The 20,165-nt window shown below is 34.9% G+C and overlaps 1 protein-coding gene across 2 annotated transcripts in view; it reads left to right on the forward strand.

Annotated features, from left to right (window-relative positions):
• The window catches only part of PPP3CC (protein phosphatase 3 catalytic subunit gamma), a 60,945-nt gene that overhangs the window by 36,452 nt on the left and 4,328 nt on the right, over positions 1 to 20,165 (forward strand). For both annotated transcript variants that reach the window (XM_016211737.2, XM_016211738.2), the window contains exons 6-12: positions 3,064 to 3,203; positions 5,914 to 5,991; positions 6,078 to 6,172; positions 10,062 to 10,187; positions 10,933 to 11,004; positions 15,821 to 15,902; positions 16,512 to 16,609. In XM_016211737.2, the coding sequence (XP_016067223.2) occupies positions 3,064 to 3,203; positions 5,914 to 5,991; positions 6,078 to 6,172; positions 10,062 to 10,187; positions 10,933 to 11,004; positions 15,821 to 15,902; positions 16,512 to 16,609 (691 nt within the window). The remainder of the gene's footprint in view (positions 1 to 3,063; positions 3,204 to 5,913; positions 5,992 to 6,077; positions 6,173 to 10,061; positions 10,188 to 10,932; positions 11,005 to 15,820; positions 15,903 to 16,511; positions 16,610 to 20,165) is intronic.

Genomic DNA, 20,165 nt, shown 5'->3' on the forward strand with positions numbered 1-20,165 from the left:
ACTTACATTATTCTACATTACCATCATTGCTCCTCTACCTTTGTGTATCTCACCTCTCTCATATAGGTACTAAAATGAAAGATATTTCTGTTTATAAAACTGGTTACTCTCCTTAGGGTAAGAGGTGTGTCTATGTGCACTGCCTTTTTTGCTACTTTATTGTCTTTTAAGTAACCAGCATTTCTCTTTTACATAGTAAGTCTTGAATTTTACAATTCTGAATTGATTGTATTAATTTCACTTAGTAGAAATTCTCTTCTTGGCACTCAGCTATTCTACTTATTTGTGTTGTTTTTGTTTTGCTTTTATGCTTTTAACCACAGCAGTGACTAAAGGCATAAGTTAATAACTTATATTGAAATGTTTCCATTGCATAGGATGAGAGTCCTTTACAAAATAGAACTAGCATGCTTTAAAGTAAAGAAATTTCCATTGGAATGAGGTAAACATAGAACAGAACCATTGTAAAACCCTCCCTGTTCTCATGGCAACATTGGCTCACCTAGGCAGTTGAAACAAACTCACAGTCTCTCTAAGTAATAGTATATCTCTATAGTGGTTTGATTTCCCTTTCTAATTAAATGAATATACTGCTTATAGGATTAGCACATAAGGAGTCCTTTTCTACAAAATGATTAGATAATAGGGTTATTTACTTAAAAGATACAGGGTGGGGCAAAAGTAGGTTTACAGGGTGTAGGTAAGTGTGGTACTCTCCTGGTCCCACAACCACATTAAAATTACAACTACACTGCAGAACAGCCATCATTCAGAACCACCTGAAATCTGGCTGAATGGAAGTCCTACAACTAGGGAATTAAAGAAGAAGCCACATCGAGACTGGTAGGAGGGGTGGAGATGTGGAACGGGCTGGTCCCACACCCACATGTGGCAGATAAAAATCAAGAGGGATATTTCAGCAACAGATGTACCCCCTGAGGAGCAAGGGGTCCAAGCCCAACATTAGGCCCCCAATCCCAGGATTCCAGTGCCAGGAAGAGAAGTCTCTATAACTTCCGGCTGTAAAAACCAGCAAGATTTGAGGCTGAAGGAGACAGAGGGCTGCTAGAGTTCCAGGCCAATCCTCTTAAAGGGCCAGTCCTCTTAACTTACTCTGACTCACTCCCTTTGAGCTCCAGAGCTGGGGCAGAGAGACACCAGAGAGAGAATCTTAAAAGCAGCAAGAGAAAAGCAGTTAGTTACCTACAAGAGAGCTCCCATAAGACTGTCAGCTGATTTTTCAACAGAAACTTTGCAGGCCAAAAGGGATTGGCAAGAAATATTCAAAATGATGAAAAGCAGGGGCCCACAAACAACATTACTCTACCCAGCAAAGCTATTATTTAGAATAGAAGGACAGATGAAACACTTCGCAGACAAGAAAAAGCTGAAAAGAGTTCATCACCACCAAACCAGTATTATATGAAATGTTAAAGGCTCTTCTTTAAGAAGAAAGAAATTAAGATAAAAAATATGAACAAAAAAATGGCAGTAAATACATATCTATCAACAATTGAATCTAAAAGACAAACAATCAGAACAGAAACAGACTCATAGATACAGAGAACATTTTGATGGGTGCTAGATGGGAAAGGGATGGGAGGAAAGGGTAAAAAAGGTGAGGGGATTAAGAAGTACAAATTGGTTGTCATAGAATAGTCATGGGGATATAAAGCACAGCATAGAGAATATAGTCAGTAATATTATAACTATGTATGGTGTCAGATGGGTTTGAGATTTATCAGGGTGATCACTTAATAAGTTATGTAGTGTCTAATCACTGGGGTGTACACTTGAAACTAATACAATGATGTATGTCAACTATAATTGAAAAATAAAAATGATTTAAAAATTGGGGGAAAAGACAGGGTGGATAAGAAAACAAGACCCATGCATATGCTGCGTAAAAGAGACCCACTTCAGATTGAAAGACACACACTAACGAAAGTAAAGAGATTGAAAAGTTATTTCATAAAAATGGAAATGAAAAGAAGAAGAAAAAAGCTTGGGTGGCAATACTCATACCAGACAAAATAGACTTTAAAACAAAGGCTATATAACAAGAGGCAAAGAAGGACCTAGCAATTCCACTTCTGGGTACTTATCTGAAGGAACTCCAAAAACACTAATTCGAAAAGACATGCATCCATGTGTTCATTGCAGCATTATTGACAATAGCCAAGATATGGGAGCAACCTCAGTTTCCATCAATAGATGAATGAATGAAGAAGAAGTGGTGCATATATACAATGGAATATGGCTCAACCATAAAGAATGAAATCTTGCCATCTGCAACAAACATAGATCGACCTAGAGGGTATTATGCTAAGTGAAATAGGTCACACAGAGAAAGACAAATACCAGTTATTTGTCTTTCAGTTATATGTGGAATCTAAAAAAAATAAATGAGTAAGCAAAACAGACACAACCTCATAGATACAGAGAACATTTTAATGGTCACCAAATGAAGGGGGGGATTGGGAGAATGTGTGAAAAGGGGGAAGGGATTAAGAAGTACAAATTGGTTGTTACAAAATAGTCTTGAGGATGTAAAGTACAGCACAGGGAATATAGTCAGTAATATTGTGATAACTGTGTATGGTGTCAGATGGGTACTAGATTTATGGGGTAATTACTTTGTAAGTTATATAAATGTCTAATCACTATGTTATATACCTGAAACTAATATAATATTGTATGTCAACTATAATTGAATGATAAAAATTATTTTTAAAATGAAGCAATGAATAAAAAATTGTAGGTTTACAGTTGTGCATACACAAAACAGTTCTTGTAGTTTTATTTATTGATTATTGTATTATTTTCCATATGAACAACTGTAAACCTGCTTTTGCCTCACCCTGTATTATAAAAAATGATAAAATTGTGTATCTAAATTTGTTAAATGTTCATTTTCTTGCACAAAAATCCTTTAAGATCTTGTTACCTTCTCTCCTGATACATTCTTGTGGGTAGAAGGGTTTGTTTTTTTACTGATACGAGTTTTCAAAAGCTCTTTTGTTTTCATGATTTTTCTTCTTTTGGCTTTTGCTTGTCTTCTAGTTAGACAGGTTTAAAGAACCTCCAGCCTTTGGGCCAGTGTGTGACCTCCTTTGGTCTGATCCCTCAGAGGACTATGGCAATGAAAAGACCTTGGAGCACTATACCCACAACACTGTCCGAGGGTGCTCTTATTTTTACAGGTAAGCTGATCCTCAGAATTATAAAGTTGGGAAAGGAAATGGCAATATATTTAATAAAATTATTTTAAGTATTTTATATCTTGAATTCATGTAGTATAGGGACTTCTGTTTAATTTCTTGATAAATAGAAGGCAGAAAACTCTTGTTTATTTCTTTTGTTTATAATAGATTTATTAGGTATTATGCCTTAATAAGCATAATAGACTGAACATGACTGAGCAGAATATCTTGCAGTGCTTTAATGTTGTTGTCTGACTCTAAATAATGTAGATTATTTGTTTCCAAACATCATCTGTAGACTTTTTAAAAAATTAACACTTCTTGGCTGTTCCCCCAGACATTCTGATTCAGTAGGTATGACCCAGGGGAATCCTCTTATTTTTTTAAAAAGCTCTCCAGCTTTTGAAACTACTGGTCTAGGCAAAGATATAAAAAGAACAGGACATTGTGAACTCAGGACATTCCTGGAAGTTGACTGTTGTCTTAAATCTCATATGTAAGCTTTCATTGTGCTTTGCCACTTAAAAATAGGGAGATATAGGGAAGTTTGAAGTCTAAGTTTTTGATCCCAATATTTTATTATGACAAATAATACATTTATTTAGTCCTGTAAAAATCTAATTGCCTAAGATAATACACTCATTAAATGAAATCCACATACAAAAAGTAAGAAGCTTCAGTTTTAACATAGTTTTAACATTCTTTAATCAACCTTTTTTCATTCTTTCCTGTCAACTATAGCAGTGACTAATATGATGAAATCATATAAATTTTACTTTTCTTTACAATGCTTAAAATACTTCTTTGTTGTTAGCACTATAAAAATCAGTACAATTTCTATGGAGGTCAACTTGGCAGTCTCTCTCAATTTTAAATGCCCATGGCCTTTGATCCAGAAGTTCTACTTCTAAATCATAATCCTGTGGCTATATAGTTGATCTTTATTATTCACAAATTCTAATTTGCAAATTTTCCTACTTGCTAAGATTTATTTATAACCCCAAAATCAATATTCATAGCACTTTTACAGTCATTCACAGACATGCATGCATACAGAGTGGTGAAAAATCTGTCACCCCACATGTGTTCCCAGCCAAGGTTGAACAAGGAGCGCTCTGCCTTCTGTTTCAACTCTCAGCTGTGAGCAGGTATTCTTTTGGTGGTCTTTTTAGTTCAACATTTTCCACATTTTTTTGTTGGTTATTTTGCTGTTTAAAAGAACTCCAAGCGTAGTGCTGAAATTCTGTCTAGTGTTCTTAAGTGTAAGAAGGCTGTGATGTGCCTTATAGAGAAAATACCTGTGTGTTATAAGTTTGGTTCAGACATGAATTATGGCATTGCTGGCCATGAGTTCCATGTTCATGAATCAACAATATATATTAAAGAAGGTGTCTTTACTCAGAAACACACATAAAACAAGGTTATTGATTGGTTGATAAAAGTGTTGTGACCAGAGGCTCACAGAACCCTAACTCTGTTTCCCTGGGAGCAGTATTCACTATTTCAGTTTTTGCAGCAACTTTACAGAGCATAGCTACTGTGAATAAAAAGAATCACTGTACTTGCAAATATGTAAAATACCTGTAACAAGGTTATTCATTGCTACATTATTTATGATAAAAGATTTAAAACAGCCTAAATGTTTAGTAGAAGACCAGTTAAATAAATTGGTACATTCAGACAATGGAATGTACTATATGATACAATAAAGCTGTTTTTAAAAAAAGAAAAAAAAGAAACCCTTTGTAAACTGGTATGGAATAATCACTAATGTAAAGTGAAAAAAAGATATAGTGTAGAGCTCTGTGTACCATCTGATAATATTTCTAGAAGTTGGAGTGGCTGTGCATGTGCATATGTGTGCAGATAATGCTTGAAGTTGCATAGAGTGTCTCTGAGAGTGTACCCAAGGAAACCAGGAGCATCAGTTGCTTCCAGAGTAGCTGAAAGATAGAAGTAGGAAGGAGAGAGGCGTTTCACTATTCCCTTTTGTATCTTTCAATTTTATATCGTGAATGTACAACCTCTTTTAAAGGTTAATTTTCTTCTAATGAGCACAATTAGAAAACAAAGATTTAAAAATAAACTTAGTAATTAACAGTTGGATAATTCCAGGATAATTTTGTATTATCTAGTTCTTCTTATCAGGTATTTGTCATTCAGAAAGATAATAGTTGTAAAAGAATATGTTAGGTGCCAGTACCATACCTTTCATTAGAATAAGGTTGGGTGTAATATTTGCATTTACACCTAAAATATTACTGCATAATATTATCTTGGTGTTGATGTTACCTGTGAAGCTATAAGTAGGTTCTTTAACTATTCTAACAGTTTGACAATTTGAAAATTGCATGTTCAGTTTTTAGCACCTATGAACACTCACACACATAGCCATACTACTTTTTAAAATATCAAGATAGCAAGAAAAGTTTTGGTGTATTATTATTGTTATGGGTTAAGACAAAAAAAGAGGGGGAGCTCCGTTTCTGTCCTAGGGTTGTCTATTATCTACATATTTGATCTAGAATGAGATATATTAGTGAAATGGAAAAACAGAATTATGATTGCTAAGCTATTAAAAGTTCAGTGGTATGTAAAACCTATAATTTCAAAATAAAATCAACTCATGTCATACTAAGTTACTCCCTTCCTCCTATTAAAAATCAGTTGTTTTTATTTTGGATTAATGTTTTCTAATTTTCTTTTTCAGTTACCCTGCAGTTTGTGAATTTTTGCAGAATAATAATTTGTTATCAATAATCAGAGCCCATGAAGCCCAAGATGCTGGGTAGGTTATATTAAAATTATACCAAATATCACTGCAGAGTTTTTGCCTTTAATATCAAGACAGATGGGCTGTCATTTCTCTTCCAGGTATCGAATGTACAGGAAGAGCCAAACAACAGGCTTTCCATCACTCATTACAATTTTCTCTGCCCCCAATTACCTAGATGTCTATAACAATAAAGGTAAAGGAGTCCAGCAGTATTTGAGTTTGACTTTGTGAGTAAATGTGAGCTCTAGTTTAATCATATGTTTGTGTATATGTATTTTTAATATGTATAAATTTTAAATAAGAAAAAAAGAGGTTTTAATTAAAATGAAGGCCAAGAAACTCAGAATTTAGGCTACTGCTTAGTTTTCATCTAAGGATTCTTGAGCTGTTTGTGGGTATAAATAATGATCATAACAGGTCTGATTTGTACTGCTGCATGAAAATATAAGAAGAATAAATTATCCCAGGTTCAAGTTAGAACTGTCAGTATAAATTATTGGTTTTACTGAATTTAATTTATTTATAACAATACCTCAATAAAATATCACCATTTGGTGTTTTAATGTTTGTGCATTATTTAACTGTCTTTGCTCTTTTTGAAGAACGGTACAGGTAGAATGAATACTATACCAAAGTGAGGAAAAGCTTAGTTTTAGTCCAGGCCCTTCCAGAAACTAATAGCGTGACTTTAGGTAAGTCACATAAGCTCTGTAATCGTCAGTTTCCTGAATAGAAAAAGAGGATTAGCTATACAGATGCCTTTCAGTGAGGAAATTCTATTTCTAAGACTTTATCCTATTACAGTCTTTTTTTTTCTCTTCTATGTTTTAGTTGTAATTCAAGTTTGGTCCTGGGAGAGGAGAGTATCAGCGTAGCTTCCACTCAATCTGCCACCATCTTGGAATCTCCTTTTTTTTTTAAATTTAACTTTTATGAGTCATAGCTCCTAAGCTTTGTATCAGGGCAGTGGTTCACCTGAAAACTTCATGCCTCTGTAACTATTTTGTTGTTTATAAAGTATGACTATAAAATAATAGAACTTTTGAACAAACATGCCAGAACATATATATCCAAGTGAGTATTGTCCTTGAAAGTAGTTGCCTTGGGAGGCTATACACTTATTCCAACAATGCTGCCATTGTTCAAAACATTTTTGGAACTCCTCTTTTGGCATTGCCTTCAGAGTCTGCGACACATTCTTTTCATAATATCCACAATGATGGGAAATCTTCGTCCTTTGAGGGTGGATTTGATTTTTGGAACAGCCAAAAGTTATTCGGAATGAAGACTGATGAATGAGTAAGGTGAGTGACGAAGCTAGTCGATACCAGTTGGGGTCAGAAACAAGGTATGATTGTAAGGTAATGAGACTGGTTTTCCTTGTGTTGCTTATAAAATGGCTCTAGAGGCAATTCCAAAAGAGGAGTTCCAAAAATGTTTTGAGTAATGGCAGCATCTTTGAATTAAATATATCATAAGGCAGCAAGGTGTATTGAAAAACTAGGAGTCACAAGTTCTAGTCTAGTCCTGCTTCATTTTAAATTCACAGTTAACAAGATAACTTCACTTTGCATTTAAGTTTACTTCACATTTAACAACACTTCCCTGAGCCTGTTTATTTTTAAAATATCTGTCATATAGGGTTGTTGAAGATAGGTTGGAATAATAAAAATGAAATTTAAATCATTAGTCAAACTGTAAATTGCTATAATACTATAACATTTTACTGTTACTGTGTCTGGTGTGATTACATCAAAGGACCATGCTCATCTGATATATAAGGTCTATGTGTTTGTAGTCAGTGGTTTCTTAAGTCTCATTACTTTATAGTCATACCTTGTATATGCAGTTGGGGAGAGAAGTTAAGAGAGGTCCACAATGCACTTACTATTTACTCTTTTTAAAAGTAAACTATGGAATGGCACATCACATTTAAATGATATTTGGATCAGTCATCTCAGCATATCCTTCAATGACTTGCTGTCCATTTTAAAAAAGCATTTTGTAGACTTTTCTTTCCCAGCCTTATGTTTTCTTTTTACTTCTTATCATCTTTTTCTGAGTCGTAGCGGTCCTACAGTGCTGTTTTTCTTATTTCACCCCCTAATGTTTCCAGTATATTAAGGGTTTGGTTTTGTTCTTGCCTCCTCCTGTATGAATGGTATGCACTGCTCATGTTGTTCAACTTACTCAAGGACACTTAGTGGTTCTTGTCTTCATATTTGTAAAGACTTTCCCTTCTCTTTTTTAAAAAAAATATTTTTATTGCTTTCAGAGAGAGGAAGGGAGAGGGAGAGAAAGATAGAAACATCAATGATGAGAGTCATTGATCAGCTGCCTACTGCACACCCCCAGCTGGGGATCGAGCCCGAAACCCGGGCATGTGCCTCACAGAGAATGTAACCACAATCGCCTGGATCCTAGGTCGATGGTTAACTGCTGAGCCACGATGGGCCAGGCACTCACTTCTTTTTTTAGCCTTTACACTATTAAGAATATTGATTGCCCAGTGGATTTATCATGTGCTAGGTTGAAACTTGTCACCTAAATCAGCAATCACCTTACTAACTGCCAGCTCACTTTTTGCCCCATTCTAATCATGTTTTGTTCTTGATTATTACTTTAGTAAACTTTTAAAGTCACAATTCATTCTACATGAGTTTTCTGTAGACTTTGACATAATTGGTAACTTTATCTTGAAACAATCGTATTTCCCTTGGTTGTTCCTTAAGCATTTTTTTAGGGAAAAGGCAGAAAATGTGGCACCTGAATCGGTGGTTACACTCAGTTACTCCCCATACAAGTACCTCTTTTCTTGAAAGAAGGCAACTCCCTCTCTTTCTCTTACTGTGGCATTTCCTTCTTGAATACTCTCTAGACTTATTGGTACCAACAGGTATTTCTTAGTTCCATTGGTTATGTGAAAGACACTTAAGTCATGATCTTTAAAGATTTCTGTTCCTGTTTTTTTGTGTCCACTGGAAGCATACCCCAAATCAGTTTTTAATTTTAATCATTCACTGTTGAAACCTATCTCCCACCCCTTTTCCTATGTAGATTGGGTAATTGTTGAATAATTATATATTCATCTAACTTAAGTAAAATACATGTACATGAAAATAATGGAACATGTTCATTGTAGTCAGTGTTAGGTTTTTAAGAGCTGGAGATACTATTCTCATGTATTTTTCTTTATAATCTGTGTTGTAGATTTTAGACATTTAATAACTTAAATTTGAGAACAGTAGGCTATTCTATAAGAAGCAAAGAAACAGGAGCCAGGAGATGACATATATCTGTCATTTCTAGAGAGATGTTACACCCTATTCTATTTACGGTCTCAGTAAGAATCATTAAGAGAACAGTACAAACAACATTATATTGCTGATGATGAAGATGAAGGAATTGGATGTTAAAACTTTTCAAATATAAAAAATAAGTTTGGTACCAACAAATTTATGAACTGGTTAATATTAAACATTTATAGAGTCTAGCAATATACTGACTGTGGAGAGATGGACATTTTTTTATCCACGATTTTGTGTATAGAGATTATGTAATCTATTTTCGAACCTTGTAAATTACTCCAAGTTTACTATCTGTAGAAAACTGCTATGTTATAAACTCCCAGAGAGTTTATAAAGTCTTTGGCTCTGGCTAATGACTATCAAAACAGGCTGTGTCCGTTTAGTGAGAAATGTTTGCCCTCAAAGGAGAGTTGCAATTGTAACTATTTAGCATATAAAGGGAAATTATGATAAATTTTTCTCAGGTAGAACCTGAGATTTCTATAGGTAGTTACTGTGCAGTAACTCTTTGAAGTTTCAGAGCTCAGGGGTTTTTTTATACTTTTAAAATATGAGCTCTTCAGGTAACTTTGTTCCTTGGGATAATTGTTAAAAGAATGAACTATATATAAAATGCTTTTAGATTTTCCATCTGCCTTTAAATACTGAGTCCTAAATTTACAAATGGAAAGTAAGTTCCTGAATTCTGTGTAGTAAGTACACAACTATACGAAGCATACTGGCAGCCATGCCATGTTCCTCTGTGTCAAATTTTCTTACTTTTTACATTTTTAGCTGCTGTGTTAAAATATGAAAACAATGTCATGAATATCAGGCAGTTTAACTGTTCTCCACACCCCTACTGGCTTCCAAATTTTATGGATGTTTTCACGTGGTCTTTGCCTTTTGTTGGGGAAAAAGGTAAGAGAACTAAAGCATCTGCACCATCAGTTGTCTTAGCACACTTTTATATTTGCATGAGCCCCCTAATGGTTCAGAAATGTCTTTTTAAGGTGATCAGAAATATTTTCTAATTTTCTTTGTTTTTCTATAAATGACACTTAATTGGTTTTTAAATTATAGTTCTAGCTGATTTATGCTTTTCTTCTTCCAAAATATCAACTTAAAAGTACTATCCTACTGTGATCAAGATGTTAAAATAACATGTCATTATACCATTCCTTCAGTGATTTCTTCAGTGATAAGAGATTTAAATAGGAAATATTGCCCTTAGAATTTTATTTGTGCACCTATACAAATACGCCATGCAAATATAAAATAAGCCTGTTTAATATAGGCCTGGCGGCTTAAGTTCTTTGCAAAATAGGAGGAAGTCTTCTCATGTGCATATCATTGTAGAAAAAGGCTCTGGATAGTAGCCTAATGAAATCATGTAATTGTGCAATAGCATTTTCAAAGACTCCAGACTTTTACTGGAGCAAGTAATCTCCCCAAATTTTAGATAAACCGGAGGTCTGTGTATAATGCTACTCTGTAGCTACTCTTAATAGCCTAATGACTGGTCTTTTAATCTGTGTTTATTTAGCAAGTATGTTTATTTAGATATCCATATCATTTTAAAGAAAGTACCTTATTATTTAAATTTGAGGCCTTTTTTAATGAATTTATTGTTCCTAAAATTGGAGCTATTTTGTTTATCTTGTAGTCACAGAGATGCTGGTTAACATTCTCAACATATGCTCTGATGATGAGTTGATTTCCGATGATGAAATTGAAGGTAAACTTGCCTTTTCCTCATTTGAACTAGAAATGAAGAAGTTTTGGTTTTGGTTTGAATTTGTTTTGAATAATTTTTTTTGTGTTATTAAAAAAGAATTGTTTTCAATGCAAAGAAAAAACAAAAGGAAGCCATAAATAAGAATTTTTTTAAAAAGTCACCAGTAATCCTGTCATCTCATATTCACTGATAACATCTTGGTGTATATATACTGTTAGTTTTTATGTTTACATATATTTTTGTCCATTCTTTTTTCTTTTTAACAAAAATGAGGTCATGTGATAGTATCATGACATGTACTTTTTTCTGTAGACTAATTTTTAATGGTTACTTAGCTGTCCATCTCAATTATCCTTTGTTTTAACCAATCCCCTGCTGTTAGATATTGGATTTTTTTTCAACTTTGTTTTTTAAGCCCATAATTTTGAACTCTTACAGATAATTCTGCACATTCTGTCAAAAACCAACATTTGTTACATGCTTGATATGTGTCAAGTACTGTTTAGATAAGTACTGCTTTCAATAAGCTTATATTCTAGTTGAGGGAAGCAAACAATATGTCAGATGTTGATTTGTTGTATGAAAGGAAAGAAAGCAATGTTAGGATATGAACAATAGTATTTTCTTGATTATTTCCATAGATAAATTTCTAGAAATTGAATATCTGTGTCAATTAGTACTTAAAATTTTAAATCAGATACAGAAAACCTCAGGAGAGGCTGTACCAGTTTACATTTCATGTGTGATGCATAGTTCACAGTACTTTCCTCAGTACTGTTTATTATACTTTTTATAGTCTGGTGTTTTTTAAATTTTAATTTGTATTTTTATGGTGACTAATGAAAATTTTTTCTTGTGTTTATTGACCATGTTTATATCTTTTTTGTGAATTGTCATTTCATACCTTTTCCCTATTTTTCTACTGGGTTATGTGCATGTTTGTTTGTTTTTCTTCTTCTTGGCCAGTGAGGGACTTAATATAGTAACATTTTGTTGCATGTGTAGCCAAGAATTTTTTTCCTAGTGTGTTTTGGGAGGTTTGATTTTATTTATTTACATATGTATTTAATTGATTTTAGAAAGAAAGAAACATCAATGTGAGAGAGACGCATTTATCGGTTGCCTCCAGTAGGTGATCCAACTGAAGATCAAACCCACAACCTAAGTATGTGCCCTGACTGGGAATCGAACATCAGAGGTGGCACTGCAGAGTAGTAGGGAAATGATAGTATTTTTCATAGATTGTTTGGGGATATTTATTTGAGTAAAAATTAAACTTGTCCCTTGCCCGGCCAGCATGGCTCAGTGGTTGAGCTTTGACCTATGAACCAGGAAGTTACAGTTTGATTCCCAGTCAGGGTACATGCCTGGGTTGCGGGCTTGATCCCCAGTAGGAGACATGCAGGAGGCAGCCAATCCAGGATTCTCTCTCATCATTGATGTTTCTATCTCTCCCTCTCCTTCTCTCTGAAATCAATAAAAACATACTATAAAAAAAATTTTCACCTGACCCCTATCATATTCCAGCCACAAAAATAAATTCCAGATGGATTCATATGAAAGGCAAAATAATAAATCTTTTAGTATTTATAATATAGAATATTTTCATGACCTTGGGGTAGAGAAAAATTTCTTCAACAGGATGCAAAAAGCACTAACCATACAGGAAACTGTAAATAACCTGGACTAAGGTAAAAGTGAGGACTTGTGTTTATCAAAAACTATAAAAAGTGAGAGAGAATATTTGCAGCACAACCAACAAAGGACTTGCCAGGATATATAATGAACTACATAGAGATCAATAAGATTAGATTTGAACAAGCACGTCACAAAAAAGTATGTTCAAATGGGGTAAAAATATTAAAATGGTATTCAGCCACATTGGTAATCATGAAAATGCAAATTAAAACAAAGGATGATTTTAGACACCCACCAGATTGTCTCCAAAATTTAAAATGAGTAACACCAACTTTGGCCAGGATGTTGTACACTAAGTTTAAAATTGGTACATCCACTTTAGTAGATAATGCCAAACTGTTACCCAAAGTTGAACATACATGTACCCTATAACTTAACATTTTAATTCTAGAAATATACTTAACAGAAATACGTGCAGTAAAGACAAATGCACAGGAGTATTCACAGCAGCCTAATTAAAAATAACCAAAAATTAGAATCAGTCCAAATGACCACTGACAGTAAAAAGGAGAAATAAGTTGTAGCATATTCATACAGTGGAATTATTTACACTAATGACAATGAAGTACAGCAACAGGGGAAGCACAGATGAATCTTACAATGTTGAGCAAAAGAAGCTAGACACAGAAATACATATTTGATTGTTCCAATTACATGAAAACAAGTGCTTGTGGATGTATGCTCACATGGTAAAACCTACAAAGAACAGCAAGAAGGTGATTTCGATAAAATTCAAGAGAATGATTTTTTTAGAGGGAGAGAGGGACTATAATTATTAGGAAGGGCCCAAGGGGGGCATCTGGGGTTCTATTTATTGACTTGAATGCTGATTATATGTCCATTTGCTTTTTAATAAATCATTGGGTTACATGTTTGTGTACTTTTCTGTATGTTTATCATACTTCACAATAAAAAAGGTTAAAAAAAAAAAGTGCCCAGTCAGAGTGGCTTAGTTGGTTGAGCATCATACGTCCTGTGCACCAAAAAGCTGCCAGTTCGATTCCTAGTTGGGGCACATACAGAAGGCAACCAATCGATGTTTCTCTATCTCTCCCTCTCTGTCTCTCTCTCTCGCACACACCCCCCCTTAAGCATATCCTCAGGTGAGGATTAAAAACAAAAACAAAAAAGGTTAAAAAAGTTATAAACCTACAAACCCAGAGATTTCTATAGGACTTTTTGGAAGCTGAAAAGCAAATGAATGATTATTATTAACTGACTTAGCTGATTCAAAAAAGCTAAAGTTCAGCTTTCTAGTGGGGAATGCTGAGTTCCAGCACAGAATCCTCCAAAAGCAAAGGAATTGGTAGCACCAATTGAGAGAATTGGGAACTGTGGGTTGCGGGAAGGAGGGACTGAGCTTACATAAGGAGAATGGGTGAAAGCTTTTGGAAAGGCAGTGAGCAACTGCCTCTTCTCCAAGTCTGGAGGCTAATCTCTAAAATGTAAACCAGTTTCTGGACAAGGGATACAATTGAGGGCATCAGTACCTTGCCCAAACAGGTGAATTAAGTGACCATATGCATGCGTACTCAATACTGAGAGAAAGAATTCCCTAAAATAGGCCCACTCTGATCACTCTACGTAAAGCTCCAAGTCAACAACCCATCCACCAACTCTGAAAGCTTTTTTAGTCCCTCATCCTCAAACATTAAGGATTGCCAGACATCTCAGGAAAGTCTCAGAAGAGAGACAACAACAGGAACAGCAAAAAGCAACTTGAATGAACTTGAGATTCTGAAGAAAATAGAAAATTTAAAAAAGGAAGAACTATAATATCTCTAGAAAAATATGGGAAGATATTGAATCCATGAAATAAAAACATAATGCTCTTACTAAGAGATTTGTAAGCTGTTTTTTCTGTGCTTCATTTTTGTTCCTTGTTTTCAGCATCTTTTTTTCCACAAATAATATCTTTTTTTAAATCTAATTTTACTTTTTATAATCTCTGGGGATAAAACATATTGGGTAATAATAGATGTGAATTAATGTAAAACCGTAAACTTTCAAGAAGTGGAAAAATGACAAGAAATCTGTAATTGAACATTCTGTCATGATAACAAGGATTTTTCTCCTGAGCTGGTGAAGATAACAGCCTGCTTCTCCCATTGCATTTCACTTTGATTTTTCTCTCTCTTCCATGTAAACTTAAATTGCTCTTCTTGTATTTCTATCTTCATCTCCTTGTTTCTTGGTGTCTCCTCTCCCTGAAGATCACTGCATTTCAAGCTATCAGCAAGGTATCTGACTAAAATGTGCTGAGAGCGAATGCTCGCTGTGTGCCTTACAGTCTGTTGGTTAGACCTTTTGGTTGTAGTTGAATAATTTCCGACAGGCTCTCCGTCTTCCCTTTGTTTTGATGTGTGTGTTCTCTCTGCACCTGCTGTATGATCCTGCAGGAGATCGAGAGCTGGGGTAGGGGTGGAGGGGCAGTCTGGAAGGAGAGGCCATGTTTCTTTTTCTGACTTTTAAATGTGGTCACATGGTGGTGCATGCTGGACCTTGGCTTCTCATGTGTGAGCTGTTTACTGAATCTTAGATGAGAAAAGGCCACAAAATCTTGCATTAACTTTTGTGATATTGCTTTATAAAAAACCTTAACTCATCATCATTTGTACTATGCAGTTGTCTATGGTGGGAAATACCAGTTTGTAAGTGAGGATTATGGGGTGAAAGCCCTCACTAAGTTCTAGAGAGCTAGCTGTGCATTTGTTTACATGCAGAAGACAACTGCTCAAGTCATCACTTGCCATTCGCAGGCCACGCCCTGCATCCTCAGGTGACCCACAGCATTCTTAAAAGATATCTTTGCTGTCTTTGTTTATATGTGTGTGTTACACTCTTCTCTGTGTTCTACATTTCCGAACTGCAGTAAGTTCCCACCTCTCATGGCTGTGCCCAGGTGGCCCCTCCACTTTTTACTTCATCTCTTTCTCTTCTGGGTTTTTTCTCTTGCTCCTCAGAACTTCCTGAGATTTTTGTTTAAACAAACTTGGGCCTTGATTTCTTTCTTTTAAATGACAGTTTCTTTAACTTAGAAAGATACTTCATCCTGCATTTTTAAAAATTAATCTGTTAACACATTCCTTTAAGTCACTTGTTCTTTGTATTCTCAAAGGAGGCACTACGGTTCGAAAGGAGATCATCAAGAATAAAATCAGAGCCATTGGGAAGATGGCACGGGTCTTTTCAATTCTTCGGTAAGGATAAGCCTGTCGTTACAGTGTGGGAATAAAAGCCTTTTGAGAGTAAATTAGAAGCTGGTTGCTGAACAGTTTTTTTAGAATTGGAATTTGTTATTAGAACTTGTTATTTGAATTTGTTATTAGAATTTGTTATTAGAACTATTTTAGATTAAAATCAGACCTGTATGTTGGAATGACTGGGAATGTTCTGGTAAACATTCATTTGGTATGAGCTCAAATGTAGTGGTTTAGTGTGGATTCTGGAGCCAGATGACCTGTGAATACATCCTGCCTCTGCCTCTTCTTAGCTGTGGGATTTTATGCCTCATTGTTCTTGTCTATAAAAGAGCTATTAAAAACAAACCTGCTTTATGTGGTCATTAAGAGGATTAAATGAGATAATATATAGCAAGCATTAGAATAGCAGCTGGTTATTAAGTGTCATTAATTGAAAAGCAAGACCTGGCAGGTTTTTTAAAATTGGAGTATTTATAGAAAACATCCCTTTCTTTGGGGCAGGGAGAAGGACAACCTGTCCTCCATCTCTGTGCATCTTAACTTCCTTTGACTTGCTGAATGGTGGACACCCTGTCATTAATGCAAGGCTTTGACCTTCCTTTGCAGGGAAGAAAGTGAGAGTGTGCTGACTCTCAAGGGCCTGACTCCTACAGGTACACTCCCTCTGGGTGTCCTCTCAGGAGGAAAGCAGACTATTGAGACAGGTGAGTATGAGGAATGCTCTTTTCAAGGAAGGTGTGCTGTTACCTTGCAGTCAATGTAGAATGAAAAATTGGGGCTTCCTCAATAAAAATAATAAAATCTTGCCATTTTTGACAACATGAGTGAACCTGGAGGGTATTATGCTAAGTGAAATAAGTCAGACAGAGAAAGACAAACCCCATATAATTTCACTTATATGTGGAATATTTTTAAAAATGAACAAACTAAAACCGAATCAGATACAGAGAACAAACGGGAGGGGGATGGGCAAAAAGATGAAGGGGGGAAAAGGTACACACTTCTAATTATAAAATAAGTAAGTCACAGGGATGTAATGTATAACACAGGGAATGTAATCAGTAATGTTGTAATAACTATGTATGGTGACAGATGGTTGCTAGATTTATTGTGGTGATCGCTTTGTAAGGTATATAAAGGTAGAATCACTATGTTATACACCTGAAACTAATATAATGTATATCAACTATACTTAAAAAATAAAATAATTTTTTAAAAATTGGGGCTTCTTTCAATAAATGTTAGAGGGGGAATTAATCTTGACCCACCCCCCCTCCATACACAAAAATTAATTCAAAATGAATTATAACTTAAATGTAAAAGAAAGCATGGAGGGCATGCATTGAGGCAGATAAAGAGCCCTTAAATAGAACACCGAAAGTACTAACCTTGAAAGAAAAAAGTAATTAAATTTTATTAAAATTAAGAATTTCTATTCATAAAAATACATGATTAAGAAAGGGAAAAAGTAAGCCATAAATTAGAAGATTTTTGCAATACATACATCTGACTGTATGTATTCAGTCAGGACTATATTCAGTCAAGGACTGTATTCAGAATATAATATATAGCCTGGCCGGCATGGCTCAGTGGTTGAGCATCCACCTATGGATCCAGGAGATCAAGGTTCAATTCCCGGTCAGGGCACATGCCCGGTTTGCAGGCTCAATCCCCAGGGGGAGCGTGCAGGAGGAAGCCGATCAGTGACTCTCTTATCATTGATGTTTCTATCTCTCTCTCCCCCTGTCTCTGAAATCAATAAAAATAAATCTGTTAAAAAAAGAATATAATATATAAAGAACTACAACTCAATAAGAAAAATGCAAACAACTCATGTTTTTAAAATGGTCAAAAGATTTTAACACACATCACAAAAGAGGGTATCAAAATGAAAATGTCTGACAATACCAAGTGTTGGTGAGTTTGTGGAAAACTAGAACTAGATACATTGTTGGAGGGCTTATAAATTGGTTCAGCTACTTTGGAAAACTTTACTGGGCAGTAAAGCAAACATGTCTACCCCTTAACCCAGCAATCCCACACCTGGTGTATATGAAAGAGAAATTAATGTGTATGTCCACCAAACGATGTGCATTACAATGCTCACCTTAGCTTTACTCATAATAGCCCCAAATGGGAAACATCAATAAGTGTCCATCAATAAATAGTAGGATAGATAAATGTGTTATATGTATACAATGGACTACTACTCAGCAATAAAAAACAGCATTATAAATACACGTCAAAACATGGTTAAATCTCACAGACATGGTGAACTTAAAAAGCTAGACCCAAAAAGGACACCGACTGTATGATTTATATAATGTTCAGGATCAGGCACACTGATCAGTGGTAATAGAAGTCCAAATGGCACTTCCTTTGGTGGGAGAATATTGGCCCAGAAGGGACACAGGGGACTTCCAGAGTATTAGGAATGTTCTGTATCATTATCTGGGTGGTAGTTACACAGGTATAAAATGTATATGTATGAGCTGTACACTTCAGAATTGGGTGCATGATATTCCTCACTTGTGTATGTTTTATACCTTGATTTTTTTTGTTAGTTTCTTAGAGAGGGAATTTGTCTGCAAACCATATCCTACTCCAGTGCCAGTCACCGCTCCAACTGGAGTGTCCCTTCTAAAAATTATATGGGCATTGACTTCTAAGGGAGAGGGCTTTATGGAATACTAGAATGAAAAGATTGATGTTTGTCAGATTAACATATATCTGGTCAAGCAAGAGGAAGAGACTTGAGATCATGCCATTAGATGACTCATTCTGGGCATGAAAACTGGAGTTGAAGCATCAACAACTTAAACCAGAGTTTCATTGCCCCCCACCCCACACACACACACTGTATTGAATTATTTCTACTTAAGTTTTTTCTCTTTTCCTTGCCATCCTACCATTTAGAGGAAGTAAAAATTCTGCTGTTGATTAATAGGAACAAGCCTCCTTTTCCCCCATTTAATAGGATTGAATTCCTCCTCTTTCAAATTGAATATTGGAATTATTAGTTTAGCTATTTAGAAGGAAGAATGAACATTTTCTCCTTGAAAGTATATAATTAATTTTCTTACGTAGTTTCATAGAAATTTTCAGATTGAATTTTTTCTCTCTCAAAACGTGCAGGTTTTTTGGTAAGCAAAATACTTTGTCATCATTACTTTGGTAATTAGTCATGTGAGCTATTCTGAGAGCAGCTCTGACAAGGAAATGGAAAGTTAGTAGGAAGTAACATGGGTAAAGAAAAAGAGGAAAGTCCTATAGCATCTTTACTTGAAAAGTTTTGAAAATTTGCTGATCTACAAAGTAGTTGTTTTAATCTGAACCAATTTTTTCTAAACCTTGACAGCAAATCTGGAAATCTGGGATGAGTAACAAAAATAATTTTATAGATATTATTTGGAGATTTATTTGTTTCATAATCCTTGGCCTACCTTTTGTTTTTAGTCCCTAATATATATATATATTTTTTTTAGTTTCTAATATGAGTATGAGTGTTTCAGTCAATATAGGATTGTTCATTGATAGGAATGTTCAGGAATGCATAAGAAGAACAATACTAAAGTTGGAGCCAACTTTTTAGAGCTGCTTCTTTTTGATTGACAGGAACTGAGCTTATTTTGTCATTTTCCCATCAGAGTCTCAATTCCACAGGTTCATTGACAAACTCTGGAGCATTACCTGAATAAGACCCTTTATTTGTTCATATAACTTTACTTGGAGAGCTTTCAATCAACAATAGCCCATATGACCTTATAGCATATACTCATTTATGCTCCATCTTGTTCCTAGAGGGACTGGAGTAAATTACAGTATATGTACAGCACAGTGAAATAAAGTAAATATACTTGGAAACTGGAGCACAAAGCAAAACATACAAAAAAGCCAACAGGCAGTCACAGATGTGATTCTAAGTTTTTAGTAGCCAAAATAAAGAGGAAAGCCAAGAAATGAACAAGATTCACAAGGACCATAAGATAAAAAAACAGATCAGATATAAAGTGGACTACATCAGAATTAAAAACTTCTGTGCTACAAATGGAACCATGAAGAAAGTGGAAAGGCAACACAGAGTGGTTGAAAAGATTTACAAATTATACATCTGATAAGGGATTAGTACCTAGAAAATATAAAGAAGTCTTATGACAATAATAAAAGGACAAATAACTCCAAAAATGGGTAAGAAATTTGAATAGACATTTTTCCAAAGAAGGCATACATATATGGTCAATAAGCACATGAAAAGATGTT

This window comes from Miniopterus natalensis, chromosome 4 (genome assembly GCF_054644295.1).
Source record: "Miniopterus natalensis isolate mMinNat1 chromosome 4, mMinNat1.hap1, whole genome shotgun sequence".
NCBI lineage: Eukaryota > Metazoa > Chordata > Mammalia > Chiroptera > Miniopteridae > Miniopterus > Miniopterus natalensis.